Source organism: Schistocerca gregaria, chromosome 3 (genome assembly GCF_023897955.1).
Source record: "Schistocerca gregaria isolate iqSchGreg1 chromosome 3, iqSchGreg1.2, whole genome shotgun sequence".
Taxonomy (NCBI): Eukaryota; Metazoa; Arthropoda; class Insecta; order Orthoptera; family Acrididae; genus Schistocerca; species Schistocerca gregaria.
Genome location: NC_064922.1, coordinates 752,988,620 through 753,012,826, shown reverse-complemented (window position 1 = coordinate 753,012,826; position 24,207 = coordinate 752,988,620). Strand labels below are relative to the sequence as shown.

At 41.9% G+C, this 24,207-nt stretch overlaps 1 protein-coding gene across 1 annotated transcript in view; it reads right to left on the bottom strand.

Moving 5' to 3' along the window:
* LOC126353922 (ubiquitin carboxyl-terminal hydrolase 5) overlaps window positions 1–24,207 on the bottom strand; it is a 163,823-nt gene that overhangs the window by 22,318 nt on the left and 117,298 nt on the right. The window contains exons 12-13 of the mRNA XM_050003165.1: window positions 3,929–4,317; window positions 648–863 (exon numbers count right to left, since the gene is read on the bottom strand). Of these exons, the coding sequence (XP_049859122.1) occupies window positions 648–863; window positions 3,929–4,317 (605 nt within the window). The remainder of the gene's footprint in view (window positions 1–647; window positions 864–3,928; window positions 4,318–24,207) is intronic.

Here is a 24,207-nt window from a genome sequence, read left to right as displayed (position 1 = left end):
CGGCAAGTCCGGGAAAAATCCGGAAATTTTTTTTCTTGTCCCCATATACACCATGAATACAGCTTCCCTATGAAAAAATTAAAATATAGTTTCTTTACTTTCAACGGCTCTAATTAAAACATGAAATCTCTTCAGCCTATCAAACAATCAATCATGTGTGTACACAATATAGCTGTTTCTCAACATTGCACTGGAACCTGTAATCAAACTGACTGCTGTGCACAACACGTGGGTTCCTGTCTCGTGAGAGACATAGATGTGGTTATCACAACTAATTAAGCAAATACACAAACTTCAATTTGCTTTCAGCTTTTGATATATTTATTTCAGCACAAGTTTGCATTCTTTTTTTTACCATAGACTATGCTATAAAACTTCCCTCCCAGATTAGGATAAATGACAGTGGAAGAAATAGCAGTCACACACACACAAAAACAACATCCTCCATCCTCTAAGTACTGGAGAGTTGTGAACATTTTCTCACTGCTTTCTACGATTCCGTCTACTAAACTGCAAATATGAACATTCTGTTTTATGAGGCACACATCAAAGTTTTACTAAAGAATTATTCTATGTGGGTACTTTTTACCCAGCTCTTACACTGTATGATCCTCAGTTAAAAAAATTACAGCTTGTATTAAACTTACTGCTGTCACCATCACGGAACTGCGGTTCTGATGATGAGGCTGTTGGTGGTGTGTCCTCCTCTGCATCCAGCTCAGCCTGGTGAGTGAAGATCCAATCTGCTGCACGCTCAACATTGTTGTCTGTTGCTTGTAGTGCTTTTACGGCTTGTGAACGGGTGAATCCCATGGACATAATCATTGTACAGAATTCTTCGTTAGGTTCAAAGTTACTTTTACCTGAGAAAAATAAAGATTAATTTAGCCATATAATTATAGCATGATAAATTTTTACTTCACATGCCTAAATGTGAAGAATGTGAGGATACAATTACTAGTGACTGTATGATCCCTTGGCATTCTATCCACAGATCTTGAGTATGGTGAACAGCTCCAGCAAACTTCTTGTGCCCAATTCTCTCTCGTCAGTACTACAATATGTCTATTTCAAATGAAGTTAACCCAGAAGCAACACACAAAGTAAACCAAAATAAACAATAACTGACAGCAGTTTGAAGAGGACACTCCTTTATTAAATAAGGCACTATTGATTATGTTAAAAGATTCCACAACAAATGTATTTCAATTATATTTGTCTGTAGTGTTGTCAATTACTACTTCTACCCTTTCCGCAGATAGGTGTGGCCTGTGGTATCTTTCTATGACTGAGCACAGATTTTTTTTGGAGAATCTGTGGAGTGTTATAGTTAAGATAAGGGCTAACTCAGCTACAAAGTCTATACATAATCTGACAGGAAAGCCATGAGGCTCTACATAATCTGACAGGAAAGCCATGAGGCTCTACATAATAGTTTCAGTTTAGTGATTTCAGGTGTTCCTCAGCACTATTGAAAGTAGTATCTACATCAGTCATCTTTGCAGTGCTGCAAGAACTGAACGGGGCTTTTACTCTTGCATCTTCTTCTGTAAAGGAAAATTTGAAAACTGAGTTCAACACTGTGAATTTCCAATTTCTGTGTCATCCATGAGTGTCAGGACACAAACTTTTGTGACACAGACAGACCTCTCATATCACCAGGTTTTCTTTTTATTTGCAAAAGACTTTTCAATAAGGTTCTGCTATGGTAGTTATTGGAGGCTTCATACATTGCTCTCCTGATAGCCAAAAGCTTTTCATTCAGCATTTCTCTATCTTCAGCACTATACTTAGTGTACACCTATTACGCAGTAATTACTGTTTCTTCTGAAGTTTCCTTATGATGATTCAAACTGATTATATACCATGGAGTGTTCTCCACATCACGACACATTACACTAGGAACACATCTATCGAGTGCTTGATCAACTATTTTTCTAAACCTGAGCAATAGCTCCTCTACAAAATCCTCTAACACTTTTGCTTACCCGACACTAAGCTAACAAAGTAAAACAGAATTAGAAATAAGATGTTTCAACATACTATTGTTAATGGTATGACAACAAATACATACTTCATTAAATCTCAATGAAATGCTGCCAATTAACTTTGTTTCTCAGTCTGAACCCTGGTAATAGACTGTATTACGTAATATTGCTCCACTATCACACAAGAAGCAGCAGCAGCTCTAAGAGTGTCCCAAAAGTGTACTACTAATCACAACTCATTTCTGTATAATCAGATACAAAATGTACCTGCTAGCAGACAAATCTAGAAAACCACCCTGGCCAACGCAAGATGTGGCTCTTATATACAGGTATGATGTGTGTCGAGAACTGAAAGAGGATTGGTAGAAGTTTCCGCGGGAAAATTCTCACATTATTACTGATCGGATTTGATCTTCTCATTATACAATGAATTGCTCGGCATTGATTCCATGCAGGGTATGAATGTGCTTGTTTGTACAAATGGGATTTCGAAAATTCCCCAGTGTGAAACTGTGCAGTTGTGCAAACTTTGCAGCACCTGGTTGAAGGGTGTTCATTACACAAATTTCCTTGCCAACTCAATGAACTGCATTTGGTAACACCAAGATCTGAGGACTGGATAAGAGATCTAGATTTACAAGATGTTCTTGTAGAGGGGAAGGAGTACACAATATTTTGAACAGGAACTGTTTCTGAGGTGCAGCCATTTGAAAACGTGTCTGCTAGGTAGGTATGCAACAGGGTATTCTTTGGGAGGAGGAGGGGTATGTCGGATTGGCTGATATCATTTGGCATCTGACATGGTTTGAGCCTCATCGTGTGTCTGTGAGACTTAGAACAATATGGTTGAGTACTCAGTTGCAGAATAAACCGACATGATCCTTCTGAATGGCGAATCTCATGGCAATGGAAGAGATGCTTGTCACCTTTGTCAAGATTGTTCTTCACAACATCTAACTCCACCTCATACCTTTTTTGCCATAGTTATGCAATGGCTTTGAGAAAGGGTACCTTCACCATCATCAGGAGTAACTGTGGTGCTCCAAGGAGACACCAAACAGCAGAACTGGAAGAGGTCTTACTGCATACATTGAAGAGAACCCATCAATGAGTACACAATCAATTTCTTTGCCTATTAATGAGTAGAACTGTAAAACATGTGATACACTGGGTTGGGTGTCTAAAGAAGTACTTGTAAAAGTGGCTGTGTTACCAACATGTTTTCAAATATCTGTAGCATGGAAATGGTATGTTTCCAGTTATCAGTTCCAATTCAAAATCTAACAAATTTTTTTTATCTATATAAGACCAGTGTTTTACATTTTACAGCTAGTTTGACAACACATGAACTTGTATTCAGTGCATTCCATCTTTAGGTATGAACTATGTATTTCGCATAAATTCAGTTAGCTTACTAATAAGCCTTGTTAAATATTGCACTTATTCTTAGGTTTTAATATAAATTTTTTCTGTATTGTTTTAGAATCTGAAGATGGTCATTGTATGGCCAAAACCGGTTATATCTGTGTCCTAAGAATGAGATTGTGTCTATAAATAAACAAACAATTTTTACAAAATAATCAATCGCTCACTCCATTGACAAAATGTCGTTTTTTCCAAAGATTTTCAAAATATTATCTACTCACTCCCCTCTACCAGCCCTACAAGTTTGTAATGGGGATTTCTAAACACCTTATATTTTGTATTTGTAATATATATTGAACGATTTATAAATGAAGTTCTTAAAAAAAGAATGTAAAATCACTATGCAATCTTGTTGTAGCAAGACTGACATCGCAGTGAGTAAGTGTGTGTGTGTGTGTGTGTGTGTGTGTGTGTGTGTGTGTGTGTGTGTGTGTGTGTGTGAGAGAGAGAGAGAGAGAGAGAGAGAGAGAGAGAGAGGAAATGATATTTAGACAAGTTAACTTTAATATACTAACCTTTATTTGGTCCAGAACTGGTACCCAGAGGAACAAATGGATCCGAAAAATCTGAATCTCCTATGTGACTCATCAACCAGTTTGTAGCCTGATCCAAACCAGCACCATCAGTAAAATAGACAGCACGTTTGCAGGCTTCAGGTGGGAAACCCATGTCTACAAGCTGTGAAATCAGATTTTCATCCAGAGGAGGCATTTCTATGGTGGCTGGTGCTTCTGGTAAAGGTTCTTCATCTGGCTGCGGGCCACCACCACGAAGTGCAGCAAGATCTATTGTATCTGGCATTTCCACAGCTACATCCAGTTTGATAGGTACCCAATCATCACGCAGAGTAAACTTCTTCAAATGTATAAGGAGATAATCGGGAAATGAAGCCAGCCTCGTTGTCCTTTTGAGCAAAAGATAAATGGGCATATATAAATCAATGAACACACATTTTTAAATTGCAGTTGTAGGTTATTTAGACTGTGCTCTGATATATTATTATAATAAAGAAGTAGTGCCCCTGAAACACCATACACAGCATTGCACACAATGATTTCAGACAAACAATGCTGTACTGATATTGAGGTGCATGATGAAATTTGTAAGCATTTGAACTACACGACTTTACCAGCTTCTAAGGAAACAATATTTTTACCACATTTGTTGTTCTATTCAACAATTTTTATCACATCAACAAAAAACCAATACACCATATTCTGGCGTAGTTCACACTCTGGACATCCACTAACATGCCAATTACACTCCCTTGGAATTTTTCTTATTAAAGGTGTGTGCTTAATACATGAGGTTACATAGTGAGAAATGCCATGCCGTTGAACACATCAAGCTACGCAGATTTGCCTTTTATGAGCAGTTAATACAATTTTTGTGAAGAATAAAGTCATACTGAGATGGAGCAACAGATATACAATGAAGTGACCAGAGTCATGGGATATCACCTAATATTGTGCCAGTTCTCTTTTTCTCAGTGTATTGCAGCAACCCAACACGGCATAGATTCAACAAGTCATTGGAAATCCCCTTCAGAAATACTGAGCCATGCTGCCTCTACACAACTGCGAATTTGTTGCCAGTGCAGGGTTTTGTGCATGAACTGACCTCTCAATTGTGTCTCATAAATGTTTGATGGGATCCATGTTGAGCATTCTTAGTAGCCAGATTATTCACTGTCCAGAACGTTCTTCAAAGCAACTGCGAACAATTGTGGCCCAGTGAAATGGTGCACTGTCATCCATAAAAATTCCTTTGTTGTTTGGGAACATAACATCCATGAATGGCTGCAAATGGTTTCCAAATTGCCAAAAATTCAGAGAACTCAATCCATTCCCCGTAAGAACAATCCACACAATTATTGCACCACCACAAGCTTGCACAGTGCCTTGTTAGCGACTTGGGTCCACAACTTTGTGGGGGTTGCACTAACCCTATCATCAGCTCTTACCAACTTTTCCGGTCATCTAGGGTCCCACCAATACAATCAAGAGCCCAGATACCAAATTATGTTGCACTGTCCTAACAGGTATGTTTGTTGTGCCCCCCATGTTGATTTCTATAGTTATTTCACTCGCTTGTCTGTTAACAGTGACAACTCTATGCAATAACCGCTGCTCTTGGCCAGTAAATGAAGCCATCGGTCACTGTGTAGTCCAAGGTGAGAGTAAGGCCTGAAATTTAGTATTCGTGGCACACACTTGCCACTGCAGATTGTGGAATCTTGATTTCCCTAATTATTGCTAAAAATGGAATGTCCCATGCAACTACCATTCTGCTCTCAAAGTTATTTATTTCTATAGTGTGGCCATAATCAACTTTTTCACATGAATCACATGAGCACAAATGACAGGCTCACCTATGCACTGCCCTTTTATTCCTCATGTACATGATGCCACCGTTATCTGTATAAGTCCATATCGCTATCCATGACTTTTGTCACCTCAATGTTCATCAAATACATCCAAAATTGTGAAAGAGAGTTATGGTGGTACTGGTGTTGATGCATGTATACAGACACAAGCCATGCTATTCAAAAGGACAGGGATTAGCGTGACTGTCAAGAAGCATAAAAATGAACTAAACCAAGAAGTTGCAACAGATGTTAGCACATTAATGACTGTGCACACTATTGATGGAGTGATGAGCATCAGCTACAGAAGTGTCAATGAAATCACTAACAAATATGCTGTAAAGCAGGAGCTCTGTTCCTATAGTATACCATACAAATTTGCTGAAACAAAATGCAAAATGGGAACTGTTGGACATTTCACTGACATTTGTGACTAAGACCTATATCACAGAACTGTCATAGGGGATGAGAGCTGGTGCTAACAGACCTATCCAGACAAAGTTAGGAAAACATTATGGCCACAATGCATATAGATCAGTATTGTATGTCAAAGGGCAGTCAAATGCCCATGTCAACTACACTTCAATAGAGTAAAAAAGAAGTCTTCACTTTGAGATTATCGTGAAAGCAATTGTAGCTATTCAGCTGTATCTTATGTCTTCTTTTATAATAATATTCACTCATTACTCTTCTCAATGATACTTTTTATTCTCTTCATATCATTTACATGACGTGTCATTAATGTTGATGTACACAATTCAAATTCAATTGCAGTGTACAGTTTGAACAGCCAAAACAGAAGCAAAAAGCCAACTTTGGATACACAAAACTGCTTCAATTGGTGTTCACATAAATGTCATGTCATTTTCAGTAGACAGTGAGATTTGCGTAAGTAGACCAAGAGATGAACACAGTAAATAAGTTCAAATGGATGTAGATTCCAGTTGTTATTCATAGATGGAGAGCCCAAACCACAAGATGATTAGCAGCTTTAGATTACAAATACTTCACAACTACCAAGAAATTATACTTCAAGATTAATACAACTGGTCCTTATCACCAAGAAATAATAAACAAGAACAGCATACGAGAATATTTAAATGGAAAAGATCAGCAGTCTTAACTTTTTGTAGTGACACTAGTACATGGTATTCAAGAGAAGCAACTACAGAACATTAAAATATCAAGTGACAGCACATAAACATCAAGAAAAATGACATACTACCTTTGAAGAAGAATTATACAGTTTATTTTATGTTTACAATTCACCTGAAAGTTACATTAAGGGTGAATAACACATAATCTGTCACAACATACTAACAATTCACAATGATTTATTGAAAGAAGTTGAACATATAAGCAGTACTGGGTCCATTCAATACTAATCCGAGTGGTTCAAACAAATAACGAAGCACATACGAAAAGAACTAATGCTATGTCACAGATACTACACACAAGGATATTGTAAATCAATATCAGTTCAACTCAACAGAGTTTATATTCTGAATGACTGAGCACAAGTTGGCAACTCAGCTGCAGTTCAGTGAACTGCTGAAAGGTGTCATTTCCAGCATGCAGCAACACCAGCCACAAGAGTTACAACCAACACTACCATGCAGTGAGCATTTGGCAATAGCAGTACAATCCAGTGGGTGAAAACCAAATTTAATGAACAAATTAACTAATAGTATTTTGTAGTCAAACAGACTTTTATGGCAGAAATTTTTTGTCAGTTGCAGTTACATAACTTCAAGACATACAATAATAGGCAGGTAGATTATTACATGCCGTACCTACCCCATTCATTTTTCACTGTTTTATCAAAGAACATGGCTTTGATAGGAGACAATATGACAATGGAAGCAAATATGTAGACAATACTAACCAACTTTGTCAATACAGACCATAGACTTGCTCAAATACAACAACTTTGGTACTCTGAACAATAATACTTTCACAAATTGAAACTAGACTAGATACAATGGAAACCATACTAGACAACGTAGACACTTCAATAAGCAGGTTCACTTCCCAACTATGGTAAGATTGATAAATTAGGAAAAAATGGAATTTGGATTTAAATAGATACACAGTTTAGGTGGTCATTTAAATTTTAATGAAGAAAACTTAGCAATATTTAAAATGTATACATTATTATTCCAATAAAGAAGACTCCAGTGAATAATGACCAAATATTACAAACAGAATTAATAGAAATAGAAAAAAAAAACACTTTAGAACAAGTCGTGATTAAGAACATAAACATATTTACATTATTTACAAATAAAATGAAACCACAACTGGAGAAAGTATATGGCTCTGAGCACTATGGGGTGCAACTGCTGTGGTCATAAGTCCCCTAGAACTTAGAACTACTTAAACCTAAATAACCTAAGGACACCACACACATCCATGCCTGAGGCAGGGTCCGAACCTGTGACCCTAGCAGTCGTGCGGTTCCGGACTGAGCGCCTAAAACCGCTAGACCACCGCGGCCGGCGGAGAAAGTAGAAGCTAGTGGGGAAACCACTGGCAGTGGAGAACTTGAATTTAATAGAGATTTACTGCTTAATACGTTAATAACTTCTGTTACCATTGAAAGTTTACCATTGAAAGTTTACCATAATCAGTAACTACTGACACATTACTAATGTCTGTTACTAGTACTAATAAGTTATTACCTGCTGTAACCCAATGGTAAATAACTTATACCACTGCTCCATAAGTTGAGGTACAATCTACATTGCATAACAATGAAGATGTGAGTGCTTTTACAAAATATACAGGTAGTAATGCTTGCTTATACTTTGAATATGTCAGACATGAGATAAGCACAGAATTAGTGGATTTATATTATTTATATACAGTAATACCAGAAGCACTCAGATTTTGTGAACGAACCACATCGGCCTAGGGGGGCCAACGAGCAAGGCATGTGTTCTTTTAGTGACTGAAAGATGGTCTAAGCTAGTAACATTATATCCGATGCAAAAATCTACAACCTGTTTAGCGATATCCAACCCACGGGACCGCTATTACGATTAGGGAATCCCAGCAAAACACTATCCAATAATGGAGCATAATTTAATGCTGGAAAATTCAGAAAATTTTCAGCGTGGAAAAATTAAATTCACATTTTAATAGCCAGGTACCACCATCTGGTCCTGGGCCTCTGTTACACTACCAAGAAAAAGAATACAGTAGTTCAGATGCTCAGGGTAGGACTGAGTGGGTATTGCATAACTGGCTTCTGATTTGTAGTGGAGGGACCCCAGTCTACAAGTGTAAGCTGGTCAAAGGGCTAGTCTGAAAGGCACCTCTCTGAAACTGAACCCTACTATGATGTATCGAGTCCAGCATCTGCAATGCTGAAGGCAACACCAAGCCATATGACAGATGGCCATAATCAGGCCAGGACAGAATAAGAGCTTTCTAAAGCTTCAGAAGCGTAGAGCGATATGCACCCCAGTTGATGTTACTGAGGCAGCAAAGAATATTACGGTGTGACCAGCACCTCTGCCTAAGTTGGTGAAGGTGGAGAGGCCACATTAATTGGGCATCAATGGGCAGTCTCAAAAAACAATGACACTCCACCACATTGAGCAAATCGTCACCAAGATAGAATTCTGGTTGTAGATGGACAGCATGATGGTGACTAGTGCATGATGCATGTGTTGGCAGCAAAAAACTGATAGCAATGGGTGCATCCTGCAGTCAGTGTTCAGCAACACCTAGAGTCAAGTAGCAATAGTAAAAGTAAAAATCATCAGCATTCAGAGGGTGTGCCACTGTTGACCTCTTAGCTGCAGCTAGATCATTGATAGCCACTAGAAGAAGAGGCAAACTCAATACAGGGCATTGTTGGGCCCCATTCTCTTGTATCCAGGGGGAGTGGGGGAGAGGGGGAGGGGGAGGGGGAGGGGGGAGAGGGGAGAGGAGAGAGGGGGAGGGGAGAGGGGGAGGGGAAGCGGGAGAGGGGGAGGGGGAGAGGGCGAGGGGGGTAGGGGGAGGGGGAGGGGGGAGGGAGAGGGGGGAGGGAGAGGGGGGGAGGGGGACGGGGAGAGGGGAGGGGGAGAGGGGAAGGGGGAGGGGGGGTTAGGGGGAAGGGGGGTTAGGGGGAGGGGGAGAGGGGGAGGGGGAGAGGGGGAGGGGGGAGGGCGAGGGGGAGAGGGGGAGGGGGAGAGGGACAGGGGGAGGAGGAGAGGGGGAGGGGGAGAGGGGGAGGGGGAGAGGGGGAGGGGGGAGGGGGAGGGGGGGAGGGGGAGGGGGAGAGGGAGAGGGGGAGAGGGGGAGGGGGGGAGGGGGAGGGGGGGAGGGGGAGAGGGAGAGGGGGAGAGGGGGAGGGGGAGAGGGGGAGGGGGAGGGGGAGAGGGGGAGGGGGAGAGGGGGAGGGGGGGAGGGGGGAGGGGGAGAGGGGGAGAGGGGGAGAGCAGAGAGGGGGAGGGGCGAGTGACACCAGAGGTAAAGGTATCTGTATCAGCAATGTTGAGTGCCCATTTGGGTGGATACCCAGGTGACGGATACTGAGGTAGTGGTCATAAAGGCCATAATGAATTCTCTCCGGGAAACTTCTCGCACTCAAATTAATCTTGAGACCAAGAGGTGACTGAAACAAAGTAGAAACCTCAGAGATATTTAGCAATTTACAGAATGTACAATGGAAAGACAGATTATACACCATAAGAGGGGGTGTGTTCAGTGCAATTAACAAAAATATTGTCTCTAATGAGGTTGAATTTGAGTGTGACAGCGAAATTATACAGACGTGTATAACAGGTCTAGGAGAAATGAAGCTAATTGTTGGATGTTTTTACTGGCCACCTGATTCTGAAGTGACAAGTTTAGAGTCATCCTAGGAAAGTTTACTGTCAGTATAGCAGAGATACTGAGACCGTGCAATATTCTTTGGAGGTGAGTTTAACTTACCAGACACAGGCTGGAATGTCAATGGCTTCACTACATGTGGGCAAAGAGTCTTGTGGAAGTACTTCTGAACAATTTCGATAATGGCTGTGAACATCTAGTTAGGCAACCCACACACAATGGAACTATTTCAGACTTTGTACCTACAAACAGGCTGACCTTATAGCATAGAAACTGGGAGGTAATCATGCTCTAGCGACAATGGTTACTAAAGTTAGTAAATCCCTCAAGAAGACTAAGAAAGTATTAATTCTAGAAAAAAAAAGATAAGGAGTTGTTTGCATATCACTTAGACAATGCATGTCCATCATTCAACTCCAGTACAACAGACATACAAGGATTATGGGCAAAGTTTGAACTGATTGACAGTCATGCTCTGGAAACATATGTGCAAAGTAAGTGGATTAAAAATGTAAAGGACCCTTCTTTGTTTAATAATCAAATTCAGAAAATGCTGAGGAAGTAGAGCTTGTTACATTCTCAGTTCAAAAAAAGAGCGCACAAATGTTGGACAAAAGTTAATAGAAGTTTGCATGTCTGTAAGAAGAACAATGCATGAAGCTACATCAACTTCTATTGTCATACCATAGCAAAAAAATCTTGCTGAGAACCTGAGAAAATTCTGCTCATACATTAAATCGCTAAGTGAGTCGAAGGCTTCTGTCCAGTCACTTGTCAGCCACCCTGGGATGGCAACAGAAGACAGCCATACTGTCATTTGACAACCACAGAGACTCCAGCTAGGAGGGCGCAGAAATTGGCATCTGTGGCATGAGTAGCAACTGAAAGAGTTGAAAACAAATAAGTCACCAAGTCCAGATGGAATCTCAATTTGGTTTTACAGAGAGTACTCTGTGGCATTGGCCCCTTAGTCAGCTTTTATCATAAATCTTTTGAACAGCGAAAAGTCCCAAGGGACTGGGAAACAGTGCAGGTGACACCTGTATATAAGACAGTTAAAAAATGGACTCGCAAAAGTACAGAGCAATACCCTTAACATAATAGGCTAACTGCAGAATTCTTTAACACTTTGAACATAAAAAATTTCCTTGAGACACAAAATCTTTTGTTCACAAATCACCAAGGATCTAGAAAGCATCACTCATTTGAAACTGAGCTTGGCCTTTTTTTCACAATATCCTACAAAGAACTGATGGAAGCCAACAGGCAGATTCCATTTTCTAGATTTCCGGAAAGCATTTGACACGGTGCCCCACTGCAGATTGTTGGCAAGGGTCCAGGCATACAATTCGGGTCGCAGATATGTCAGTGACTCAAAGACTTTTTAAGTAAGAGAAGCCAGTATGTGGTTCTCAATGGTGAGTGTTCATCAGAGACAAGAGTATCGCCAAGAGTGTCCCACGGAAGTGTGATAGGACTGCTTCTATTCTATATATACGTACATACATGATCTGGTGGCCAGGGTGAACAGCAATTTATGGCTGTTAGTTGATGACACTTTCGTGCGGGAAGATATTGTAGGGTGACTGTAGTCATATCCAAGATGACTTGGGCAGAATTTCTTGTTGGTGCAATGAATGGCTCTTTGCTCTAAATGTAGAAAAATGCGAATGAGTGGAAAAAAAAAGAGTCCTGCGATGTTTGCATACAGCATTAGTAGGCGTAGAATTACAGCCAATTAGATTGAATATATAGGCATGAAAAGTGATATGAAATTGAGTGACATCAGGTTGGTACTAGGGAACGCAAATACTCAACTTCGTTTTATTGGGAGAATGTCATGGATGTGTAGGTTATCTATAAAGAAGATGTTATATAACACACAAGAGCAACCCATTCTTGAGTACCTGGAAGTCCATCTTTATACAGCATGTTTTTGGGACCTCAGCTGTTCAACTTAAAATGAAAAATCAAAAGCACCTTGAGCCATTTGTATTTCCAATTTTACTTTATTTTGCTACCAATTTTGGCATAGAGAACTTCGAAACTGGTGGCATAATAAAATAAAATTAAAAATATTGATGGCTGAAGGTGTTTCTGATTTGACATTTTTCATTCTTGGGTACTGTTTAATTATCTGTGATCCCCACCAGGTTGGATTAAAGGAATACATCAAAGCAGTTTGGAGCAGATTGCTAGATTTATTACGGATAGATTCGATCAGCAAGCAAATACGGGGTGTTCTCATGTACCAGTTAGTCATCTTCAACCGAATTGCTACTGAAGTGACAGCACTGCCTTAAAAGTTGGCTACACTGCATTATATTGGAAAGTTGAGTGCAGCTGTGTGTCAGTTGTTGTGATTTGCTCATATTGTTTAGCTATTACAGAAATGTGGCAGTTTGCTTAGAACAGTGAATTGATACGGTAGAGTGTTACATTACGAGAAGTACCCACAACTTGGTAAGGAAGTCATCACAGCACATTGATGTTTCTCATACATTGTGTACTGAAAGATTTGGAATTAAAAGCCTATTGTGTGAGTGTGGTGCAAGAGTTGAAATTTGAAGACCAGGGAAAAGAGAATTCATTATTATAACTGCCGGTTAATATCAACTGATAATGGTTGGTTGACCTCTTGCTTTACTTCACATCACATGATGCCTGGCTTCATTTGTCAGGTTATGCAAACTCCTAGAATTACAGACAGTGTTTGTAGGACAATCCACACATTCTGTTGAAGAACCTCTCTACTCAGAGAAGATAGGTGTTTGGTGTATGTTGTCTGCATTCACATTATTGGCCCCATATTTTTCAGTTTACATTAAAGAGTGCCAGATATATAGAGGTCTTTGACTCTTTCTACGTACAATTAACAGATGCAGAGAAGCTGCATGCAGTAATCCAACAAGATGGAGCAATCACTCACACATCCAATTAGTGTGGCCCACTCACTAACATGTTCCCTGAAAATAGATTTGTCAGAAGAGGCCTCTGACCCCTTAGGACCTGGACTAAACACCAATTGATTTTTATTTATGTAGGACATAGAAAGCAAAGTGTGTGGTGACAATCCTCACGCAATGGACAATCTTAAACAGAACATTACTAAAGAAACTGACACCACCACACCTGCAGAATTACAGCATGCTGCTGGTAATGTCATCGCACGAAGTCAGCGATGCCTGGATGCCCAAGGTCACCACCTTCAGCTTCTCTTATAATGACGTAACTGAATGAAACTTCGTGCAGATTAAAACTGTGTGCAGGCCCAAGCCTCAAACTCGGGAAGTCTAGTCTTGGTCTGGCGCAAAATTTTAATCTGCCATGAAGTTTCATATCACTACACACTCCACTGCAGAGTGAAAATTTCATTCAGGTAACTGCATGTTTTAACATTATTATCATCTATTCTTTTTTCATTATTATTTGAATCTTGGGCATGAGGTGTACTGGTTTTATGTGGGACACCCTGTTTTACAAATATGCTTCAGGAACTCAAATAGGAATCTGGAGGGAAGGCAAAGTTCTTTTTGAGTAACACTATTTAGAAAATTTAGAGAACCAGCAGTTGAAGCTGACTGCCACCAATGTACACTTTGCGCAAGGACCATGAAATTAAAATACAAAAAACTAGGGCTCTTATGGAGGCTTTTGGACATGAATTTTTCTCTCCTTGATAAGTGAGTGGAACAGGAGTGGAAATGACAAGTAGCAGCACAAGGTACCCTCTGCCAACCACTGTATGGTGGCATGTAGCTGTAGAAATGTCACTGTCACATGATCAGGATGGAAATAATCATATTTCTTCTTGGCCTCCTGTCAAGAGTCATGCCGACGTGTTCTGGGGTCCACACAAACACCACCGAACAATGGGACCAGTCCAGGGCATAGATGGACTCCTGGATGAACGCTACCAATGAATGGTGAGGGTAGCACTGGTCGGTAGCTTGTATGCTGCTCAAGGAGTTAGTATACAGAAGAAAGAATGCCCTGGTGCATGAACAGATATACTGAAGTGCACAAGATGACCACCAGCTCTGCAGTGACTAAACTGCAGCCATTGTGCAAGGAATGCTGTTAAAAATGGCCTCTGTGGACATAATGACCATCAGCCATCGAGCTGTTGGTGTAAACCACTTCAGAGCCCTAGAACATGTGAAGAACCGAAAGGAAGTGACAGTGGAGAGTGGCAGGAGTAACTGAGTCCTTAGGGTCATGTGAAAAGTCCAGACGAATCTGTGGCCTAGGTGTACACCATGGAGGTGCATGCGGATGGACCTGGATGGGAGGTGGTAAAGGGAAGGACACCAGTTCAGACAGAAGGGATCACACGTGAACTGCAATCATTAACCCTGATCTAGGCTGCCGAAGTGGGAGATGAACTGTCATGGGTGGAAAAAAAAGAGACGGTAATTCGGATGTGAAGGAGAACTATGAATGTGTGCAATGTAACTGGCAAGAAGTTGTGCACGCCTAACGTGCAATGGAGGGACTCCACCCTCCACCTAATAGCTCCTGTACTAGGCGAACACCACAATGGAGCACTGTGTCGAGTACACGCAATGCTGAGGGTGCCGCTAAATCATTCTCAAGGCGGGATTGAATGAGGGGTTTGTAGAACTGCAGCAGAGTAGAGCGATCTGCATCCCAGTTGGTGTTGCACAGACAGCGGAGGGCACTGAGGTGCTGCCAGCACTTCCGCTTAAGCTGACGAAAGTGAGGAAGCCAAGTCAATCAGGTGTTGAAAACCAGTCCTAAGAATCAATATGTCTCCACTACAGTGAGTGGATTGTCATGAAGGTAAAGTTCTGGTTCCGAATAAATGGTACGACGCTGACGAAAGTGCATGCATTAGACGACTTAGCAGCTGTAAACTGGAAGCTGTGGGCGGGAGCCCGTGACTGCGCCTTGTGGATGGCTACCTGTAGGCACCAGCACTGGTTGAAGATGACGAGGAGATGGTGCTTGTAGTCAGACAATAGATGTTTAATCATCTGACTGTGGATCCAATCCAGCCCGGGAGCTGTGTCAGGGCAATGTGCAAGTGCGCCGAGGAGCTTCCAATCTGTAAATGGGGCTTTATAGGATTCACTGTGGCGTGTAGTGAACCAAATGGTCGATATGTACCTCTTCCAAGACCTGTTTCTGTTTTATATGCTGGCATACATGGGCACGGAGCCGCTTAAAGGCTATCAGATGCTCTAGGGAAGGGTGTCGCTTATGACACTGCAGAGTTTGCCAACACACTGTAATTGTCTCAGTGACTTCCGGCAACCACCAAGGGACTGTCTCTCGCCGCGGGCACCCTAAAGAGCAAGGGATCGTGTTTTCTAGCGCACAAGCGATTGTGGTAGTAACCCACTCAACCATCACATCGATGTTACCGTGCGGCGGAGTTTCAATAGTGACATCAGAGGTGAATGCTTCCCAGTTCGCCTTGTTTAAAGCCCATCTGGGCAGCCGTCCATGGGCCTGACACCAGGGCAGTGACAGGAAGATAAGTGGCCACTACCACACAGGTCATCATGTGCTCTTCAGTGGATAGATGGGAGAAGTCCTGGGCTGCAAACTGAGTAACTACCTTGAACCACACTGAAATGTGTGGCGGCACCAGTATTTAAGAGGCAGAGGTCGAACTGAGACAGTAAAGTTTGACATCTTTGCCTGCTGTCACCCCACAAGAGGTTATGGGCATCAAAATCTCCCAAAAATAGGAAAGGTTTATGGAGATAACCAATCAGTGCAGCTAATACATTCAGGAGTACTGTACCATCTGGAGGAAGATATTCTGTATTCTGACAGCCACTGCTGTAAGAGGAGTTTGAAGGGGTACAGATTCACTACAGACTGAGTTTTGAACATAAACGCAAACACCACCTGACACTTGATTATAGCCGCTATGGTTCCTGTAATACCCCTTATAGCCGCGGAGAGCAGGGGTCCGCATTGCCATGAACTACATTCCCTGGAGGGCAATGTAGAAAGCAGGTGTAAAGCTTAACTGTTGCCATAGCTCAGCCAGACGGTGGAAAAAACCGCCACAATTCCACTGGAGGATGATGATATTGTGAGGCTGGGAAGGCATGGAACATTAAATGAGGCACAGCAGTCCGTATCCATTGTGTCTGATGGTCCAGCAAGATACTATTCCTCAGCAGATGCCAGAAGCTCCACCCCATCCTACCACACAGAAGTTGTGGGTAGCGGTGGTGCGAGTGCCACCCCAAGTTCCTTGTTCTTAGGGGTCTTCTTTTTCGATTTCTCGCACTGTTCCTTGGGTTTCCCTGGCTGGGAAGACTTCACTGAATCAGAATCCGGAACAGAGAATGAGTGTGAAGCCCTACAACCAGCTGCTTTTAGGCTCTTCAGCCGCTAACGGGTGTCATCTTTCCCACTAGCAGAAACCTGGGGAAGGGAGTGATCCAAGGGACCCCTTTCTAGTGAGAAGCGCCAAAGAAGCCTTATGTTTCTCTGGCTCAGAAGTGGGGACTGAAATCCCTGATGGCTGGCGGGGTGTTGCTCCTAAGGTACGTGGTGTGGGAGGAACAGGGAGGTAAGTGCCCTCCACCATCAAGGGGGCAGATGTAGCCTTCTTGCTCTGATAGGTGACTGGAACTCGCAGAACTGATGTGGCTACAACTGTTCTTGTAGCGGCGGCGTATGAGGTGGTCCACAGGATGTAGGGGCTCATATTTTCTCTTAGCCTCCGTGTAGGTCACTCTGACCACTCCATGATTTTCCTCTCTTTCTGTAAAATCCTGCAGTCTGGCGAGCAAAGTGAATGATGCTCTCCACAGTTGACACAGATGGGAGGCAGGAGACATGCAGTATTGGGGGATGTGATGGATGTCCACAATGTCGACAGGTGGAGCTGGAAGTACAGTGGGAAAACATATGGCCGAACTTCCAGCACTTAAAGCACTGCATCAGGGGAGGAATATATGGCTTGACATCACAGCAGTAGACCATCACTTTGAGCTTTCGGGCAATGTGTCACCCTCGAAGGCCAAGACGAAGGCACCAGTGGCAACCTGATTATCCCTCAGATCCCAATGGATGCGCCGCATGAAATTAACACCTTGTTGCTCTAAATTGGCGCGCAGCTCTGCGTCAGACTGCAAAAGAAGGTCCCTGTGGAATATAATACCCTGGGCCATATTTAAGCTCTTATGAGGGGCGATGGCAACAGAAACATCCTCCAACTAGTAACAAGTGAGTAATGCCAGTGACTGGGCAGAGGATGCTGTTTTTATCAAATCTGACCCAGAGCGCATTTTGGACAAGCCCTCCACCTCCCCAAACTTGTTCTCCAAATGCTCCACAAAAAACGGAGGCTTCCCCCATAAACTCTCAGATATAAGGTATTGGGGCAAATAAGCTTCACTGCCATCCTTAGCCTGGCATTCCTCACAAGATGTGGCCAGGGAGAGGGACGACTTGGGGTCATATTTCTTAGCATTAAAGTTAGACTTTGCCTGCTTAGAGACTGCTGGCGGTGGACCACCAGCAAGAGATGATGCATTACACTTCATGGCATGTCATCTGCCCTGATGCCATCCACTTGGACCAGGGCCCTCCCCAAGGGCACCACCCAGCTGCAGCAAAGGCCACGTGGCAGGAAGGCCATTGCCGGTGGTCCCGATGCCCCAGGGTGACGGGCATGTACTCGTTGGCATACGTGGGGAGTTGACAGTGCACACATCAGCAAAGCAGGGGGCTACAACCAACAAGGTACATGGCGGCCCCACCACAACGGACTAGCTACCGTGCTTGATGTGAGGTGCAAAAATGTCCATGGTCATCGTTAGCGCAGAAAGTGACACTGCATAGTGCATGGTGGAAAACGCACCTAGGAAGGTGTCCTCGCCCAAGAGATAGAGAATGGGCGAGACTGCAATGCAATGATGAGAAAGTGAGCTAAGGGTATCAATGCACGATGGACACGATGCACCACATAAGGCGCCCTTCCCCAATTTGCTCGCTCTTCGGGAAAATTTCGAAAAATGGAGGTCAAACATTACAGGGGACCATCACATAAAGGCTAAAATGTGTGAGACTCCTTTTAGTCAAATTACAATGAAATGAACATCCTTAGCTGCTTACAAGTGTTGACATACGTCAACAGGGACAGATGAAAATGTGTGCCCCGACCGGGACTCGAAACCGGGATCTCCTGCTTACATGGCAGACGCTATAGCCATCTGAGCCACTGAGGACACAGAGGATAGCGCGACTGCAAGGGTTTATGTCTGGCACACCTCCCGCGAAACCCACACACTCAACGTATTGTCCCACACTACATTCGTAGTACCCCCGCCCATTATACTCATTACTTGCAGTGCGTTGCCGATTCCCGTAAGAGTTCGAGCACTTTTTGTGCATTCGCATCATTCTAACGAGCTGCATGTTCACCGATGGTATCTGTTCTTTCGGACATGTCATAGTGTATACTCCTTTTAGTCGCCTCTTGTGACAGGCAAGAATACCTTGGGCCTCCCCGGACCCGCAGGGAGGACGCAGATGGTGTTATCCATGTTGATTTCCTTGATTGTGGAACAACAACAAATTCAGAGCATTACATCACAACACTGTGAACTCAAACGACGGCTAACAAGGGTCCGAAAGCATGACAATGCCAAACCACACACTTTACGTGCCACCACAGCAGAACTTCAGAGACTGAATCTCAGCACCGTACGGCATCCTCCATACAGTCGAGATTTAGCACCATCTGGCTTCCATCTGTTCCCAATAATTAAAGACAATCTGCGGGGACATCATTATACTTCTGATGAAGATGCTGAGAGAACTGTGAGACTGGTTGTGGAAACAGAGTGTTGACTTCTTCAATGACGGCTTCAGAAAACTTGTTCATCGTTGGCAGAAATGTATCTAACAGGCTGGTGATTATGTGGAAAAGTGAATATTGGTAATTAGGGGTCACATTCTAAGGATTATTTCTGTGTTTGATTTATTAAAATATTCCCATCCAAACCCAATTAGTGAAGGTGGATGCAATACTTTTCATTCAACCTTGTAAATTGACAAATTTTGTGTAAGGTGTTATTCTGCAAAGCCATATTTTTCCTTTTCTACTGTAGACAACACGTGCCTCTAAGAGTATTTTTGTATCTTCTGTTTCAGCTATTTGTTGGGCTGACTTCAGTGCAGGTGCGTCAGTGAGACAATCACCAACCGCAGTTTCATAGAATACACCAGATGGAAGATTCCTTGAACACAAATTAACAATGGAGGAGAATATCAATCTTCAACCTGTAATAAGTCATTTCCTAATATGAAGTCTTTTGAAAAACATCTTACTATAGTCTAGAGAGATCCTTGTTTTATACCCAAGGCTGGTAATAAATTAATTCGTCAATGATAACTTCAAGTCTACTGACTAAGCAGAAAAGCAATTATTTTGCTCGTGCACTATTGTTGAAGAATTGTACGGGAGTACTGCACAACCAGCCACGGTCACAGATAAAGGCAGTTTAACTAATACAAATTCTAAGACGCAAAGGAATTACAGACATTGGCTGTGAGTGAGCATTCATTTAAATAAATGAGGAAAGTTGAAAATTTGTACAGCACCTGGATTCAAACCCAGGTCTCCTGAGTACTAGGCAGTGCTCTGATCACTAAGCTATCTGGACACAATGATCAGTGCAACTGCACTACTCCTGACAGAACCAAATTCTCAACTTATTCACACACTACAAATTTACTTTCCTTTACCCATTATTCTCATTACCTGCAGCATTTTTCCGATTCCCAGAAGAGTTTGAGACTTGTGTGGATCCACACTAAAGAGCTCTTGGCTGTGTTTGCCTGATTATACATATGTTGTGTCATTTCTTTTGCACATGTCCAGTAGAACAGACACCATGAGCCACTATGAATTAAGACGCAAAGGAATTACAGACATTGCCTCTGAGTGGGCACTAATTTAAATCAATGGGGAAAGTTGAAAATTTGTGCCAAACTGAAATTCAAATCGTGGTCTCCTGTGTACAAGGCAGATGCTTTAACCACTAAGCCATCTGAACACAGTGGTCATTGCAACTGCTTGGACTACCCTAGCACACCTCATGTTAATTCCAAATTCCCAACTTATCCACACACTATTAATTTAGTGCCCCTTTCCCACTATTCTCCTCATCAAGGCATTTCCCCATTTCCCATAAGACTTCAAGCCTGGTGTGCATCCACACTGGAAAGATCATTGGCCATCCTCACCTGAATTCTTTTGAAGATGATGAAAAGAACAGACATTATGTATATATAATACACATTCATATATGGAACTACTACATTAGCAGAGCCAACTTTATCACAGGAAAGGCTACCTGTACAAGCATTTAAGTCTATAAGCTCTGTTGTAACTTCTGTACAGAATTTTCTGTTGGCATGACAATCAACAGTCTGCCCACTCATATGAAAGGCCTTCACCGACATGTGGCGAAGAGCAGAGTTGTCCACCCAGAAGCTGAACATGCTGCTGAGCACAACATGTTAGACTTCAGTAACTGCTTCGCAACCTGTGCATTTGGATAGTTCTCCCTACCACTAGCATCTCTGAATCATGTGGGTGGGGGCTGTCCTAGCAACATGATCTTTGATCCCGTAACCTTCATGGCTCCCTTATGCAGTAACCACTGTCCTAGTCCCTCTTACTACGATCACACTGTCACCATGACCATACTTCACTCATTCTGTACTCACATTCTTCTCTGTAGTCCCACCACTCCCCTGTTCTGACTCCCCTCCCCATCCACTTCTCTAAGTACTGTGCACATCCCCCCTACTTACACCAGAATGAACCCAACACTGCCACATTCATGTCCCATGCGGTTGCTGCCTCTCCCTCACAGCCATCAGCCACCTTTCCTATCTGCCTTCATACTTGCCTCACTCACTCCACCACACACTCCCTTAACTCATTCAAGCTACAATGTCGGCACAATACAGTCAAGTTGGAACAAAGTAGGCATGCAGGTATGTGAAGGTCCCGAGTTCGAGTCGCGGCCCGGCACACAGTTTTAATCAGCCAGGAAGTTTCGTATCAGCACACACTCCACTGCAGAGTGAAAATCTCATTCTGGGAACACAGAAACTGTTGCAAATATAAGGTATAATTTAATCACAAATGATAGTGTTAGTTTCTAAAATAATGTAATGCATGAAGTGTAAGAGCAGGCTACACATAATTGAAGTGAAAAGTACAGTTATTCTTCCTCCATTCATATGCCAGTGTAGCATTGTCTGGAAACTGTGCGGGCTAATTAAAGCTGCCACATTCCAAATACAACAATAAGGTGGCAAATAACATGAAGGTGATCTGAGAGGGTTCAACCCAGTTTCTCTCTCTCTGGACATGTTAGCCTGGTTGAAGGGAAGATTTGTGCATACCTTTATAATGTAAAGTACATAATTATAATGATGAAGTTTTTTTTACTAGTCTCAGCCACATCATTCAAAAAAATCAAACAAGATCTGCAACCAGGTATATCTGATAAAGGAAATCTTTCAAACTGGTCACACTATTTTAAAGCATCTAAACAACCCAGCTTCAGTTTTTTCATAATCTGATAATTGTATTTTTGTCACCTACAAGAAAAAAACCTTGAGAAGATGACAAAACTACATATAAATTGAAGTGTGAAAGAACCTTCAATTCAAGTGCTTCAGAACACAAGGGCAGAAATTTGGATAATTTTATATAGTTCTTTAACTTGCAAGCAACATTTCCATTAAAGGTGAGTATTCACAAATTATTTTCTAAATGCTTCCGAAGAGAAGTCAGTTTGAAGTGAATGTGAAGAAAAAAGATTTACACTATTATTAAAAAGAACACAAATTAATACTGGCAACAAGGCTCATTCTTTACAGCTGAAATAAGTCACAGGTTAATGCATAATTTAATTCCTCTATCATACAGGGTTATGTGGTCAAAAATTACGTGAGTGGGTCCCGTACTGGTGCTGCGGGGCAGGGGGTGTTCCGCACCAGCATTGGGCGGCAGGGAGCATTCCGCACCAGCATTGATAGGTGGAGAGTGGTTTGTACTGTACTGAGAGCTGCAATGTGCTTCGCACTAATTCCGTACAGTGCAGGGTGTGTGTTTTATCTATTTTGTATGGAAAGGTGTGCTTCATACCAATGTTGCGTGGCAAAGAGTTCTTTTTTCCAAAGCTGGGGAGGGTTACTAGTCATTATAATGATGTATTAAACACAATTATGTTAAAGACAGGAAACACAACAAAACACGATGCCAGTGTAGTCAAGTGATGGTGAAGGAAGAGAACATTGCCAAAATGAGGTATAAAGAGATACTGACACACCTTAAATTTGTGAATCAATAAAATCAATAGTTCATAATACCAACACTGAATCCAGATAGGCACTGATGTGCAACTTTAATTTAGAATAAAAACATGCGCTGAAGGAGCAGGTGTAAAGCTACTAAGCAGTAGGAGGGAAACATACCAATGACAAAATGTATACCTATAAAAGATTTATTTAGGATGTGAATACACACATCTTGCTAAACTAGAGGAATCGCCAAATCTACTAACAGTGTTGAGACATACAAGAATCAAACACCCAGAAGCAAACTCTATAATGTTTTCTTTACCCAATGTTGTGAACTACGTTCAACTGGTATCAAAAAATTTACTTATTGACCCTCAGCCTTTGGAGAAATCGTTGCTTAGTTTTTCATAGATGTAATATGGTATATGATATTGAGAAGCTGTACAAGCAATTGATTACACCACATGGTAGAACAGCATTTGATCCTCAGCAACAGTGACCACACTGCTACTTTCACATTTATTATCCATAGATAGACATAAGGTATTTCAAAATAGCTGAGCTATATCATGTGACAAGTCAAACATCATGCATGAAATCTGCAAAGTAGTTCAGGAAATGCAACTCAATATTTTGTTCTTGGAGAAACCATACACAAAACATGAAAAAATATATGGAATGGCAGTCCCAGCTCATATAATCACATACACTCTAAAACTGATGACAGCTACGGTATATTGCATCTTCATATTTTTGTGGTGCAATGATTGTTCCATAAAATGTCACGAAGAAGTGAAATTTATACGGCAGCACGATTGAAATTTTATGGAACAGCTATGGTAGTAGTTAATAAGAACATCTCAGCTATAAAAATAGCACAATATTGTAACAAACACACGAGTTGTATGGAAAATCTGATAATCCCTGGAAGTTCGGTTTCTGTCTTAATGTATTTCCAGTTCAACAACATAGTTATGGTTTAGTTCACTACAGCATAAAGGGGGGGGGGGGGGGGGGGGACAAATGAGATGATGACTGTAGGAAGCCAGAATGGAATTGAATATGCAAGTGCCAAACTGAAGTGGGAATCCTACCACATGTGAAGAAAGGGCTGGTGCACAGTTCAGTATAGATGTCACAATACTTAATGAACATGCAGTTAGGAAGATTAGAACCCGGAAGGTTGAAAGAGGCCTCACCACAAGTGATCACAATCTCATTATCTTTACAGCTGACTCCTGCAGAAATACACAAGAGACAACACACCATTAAACACATTAAACAGTC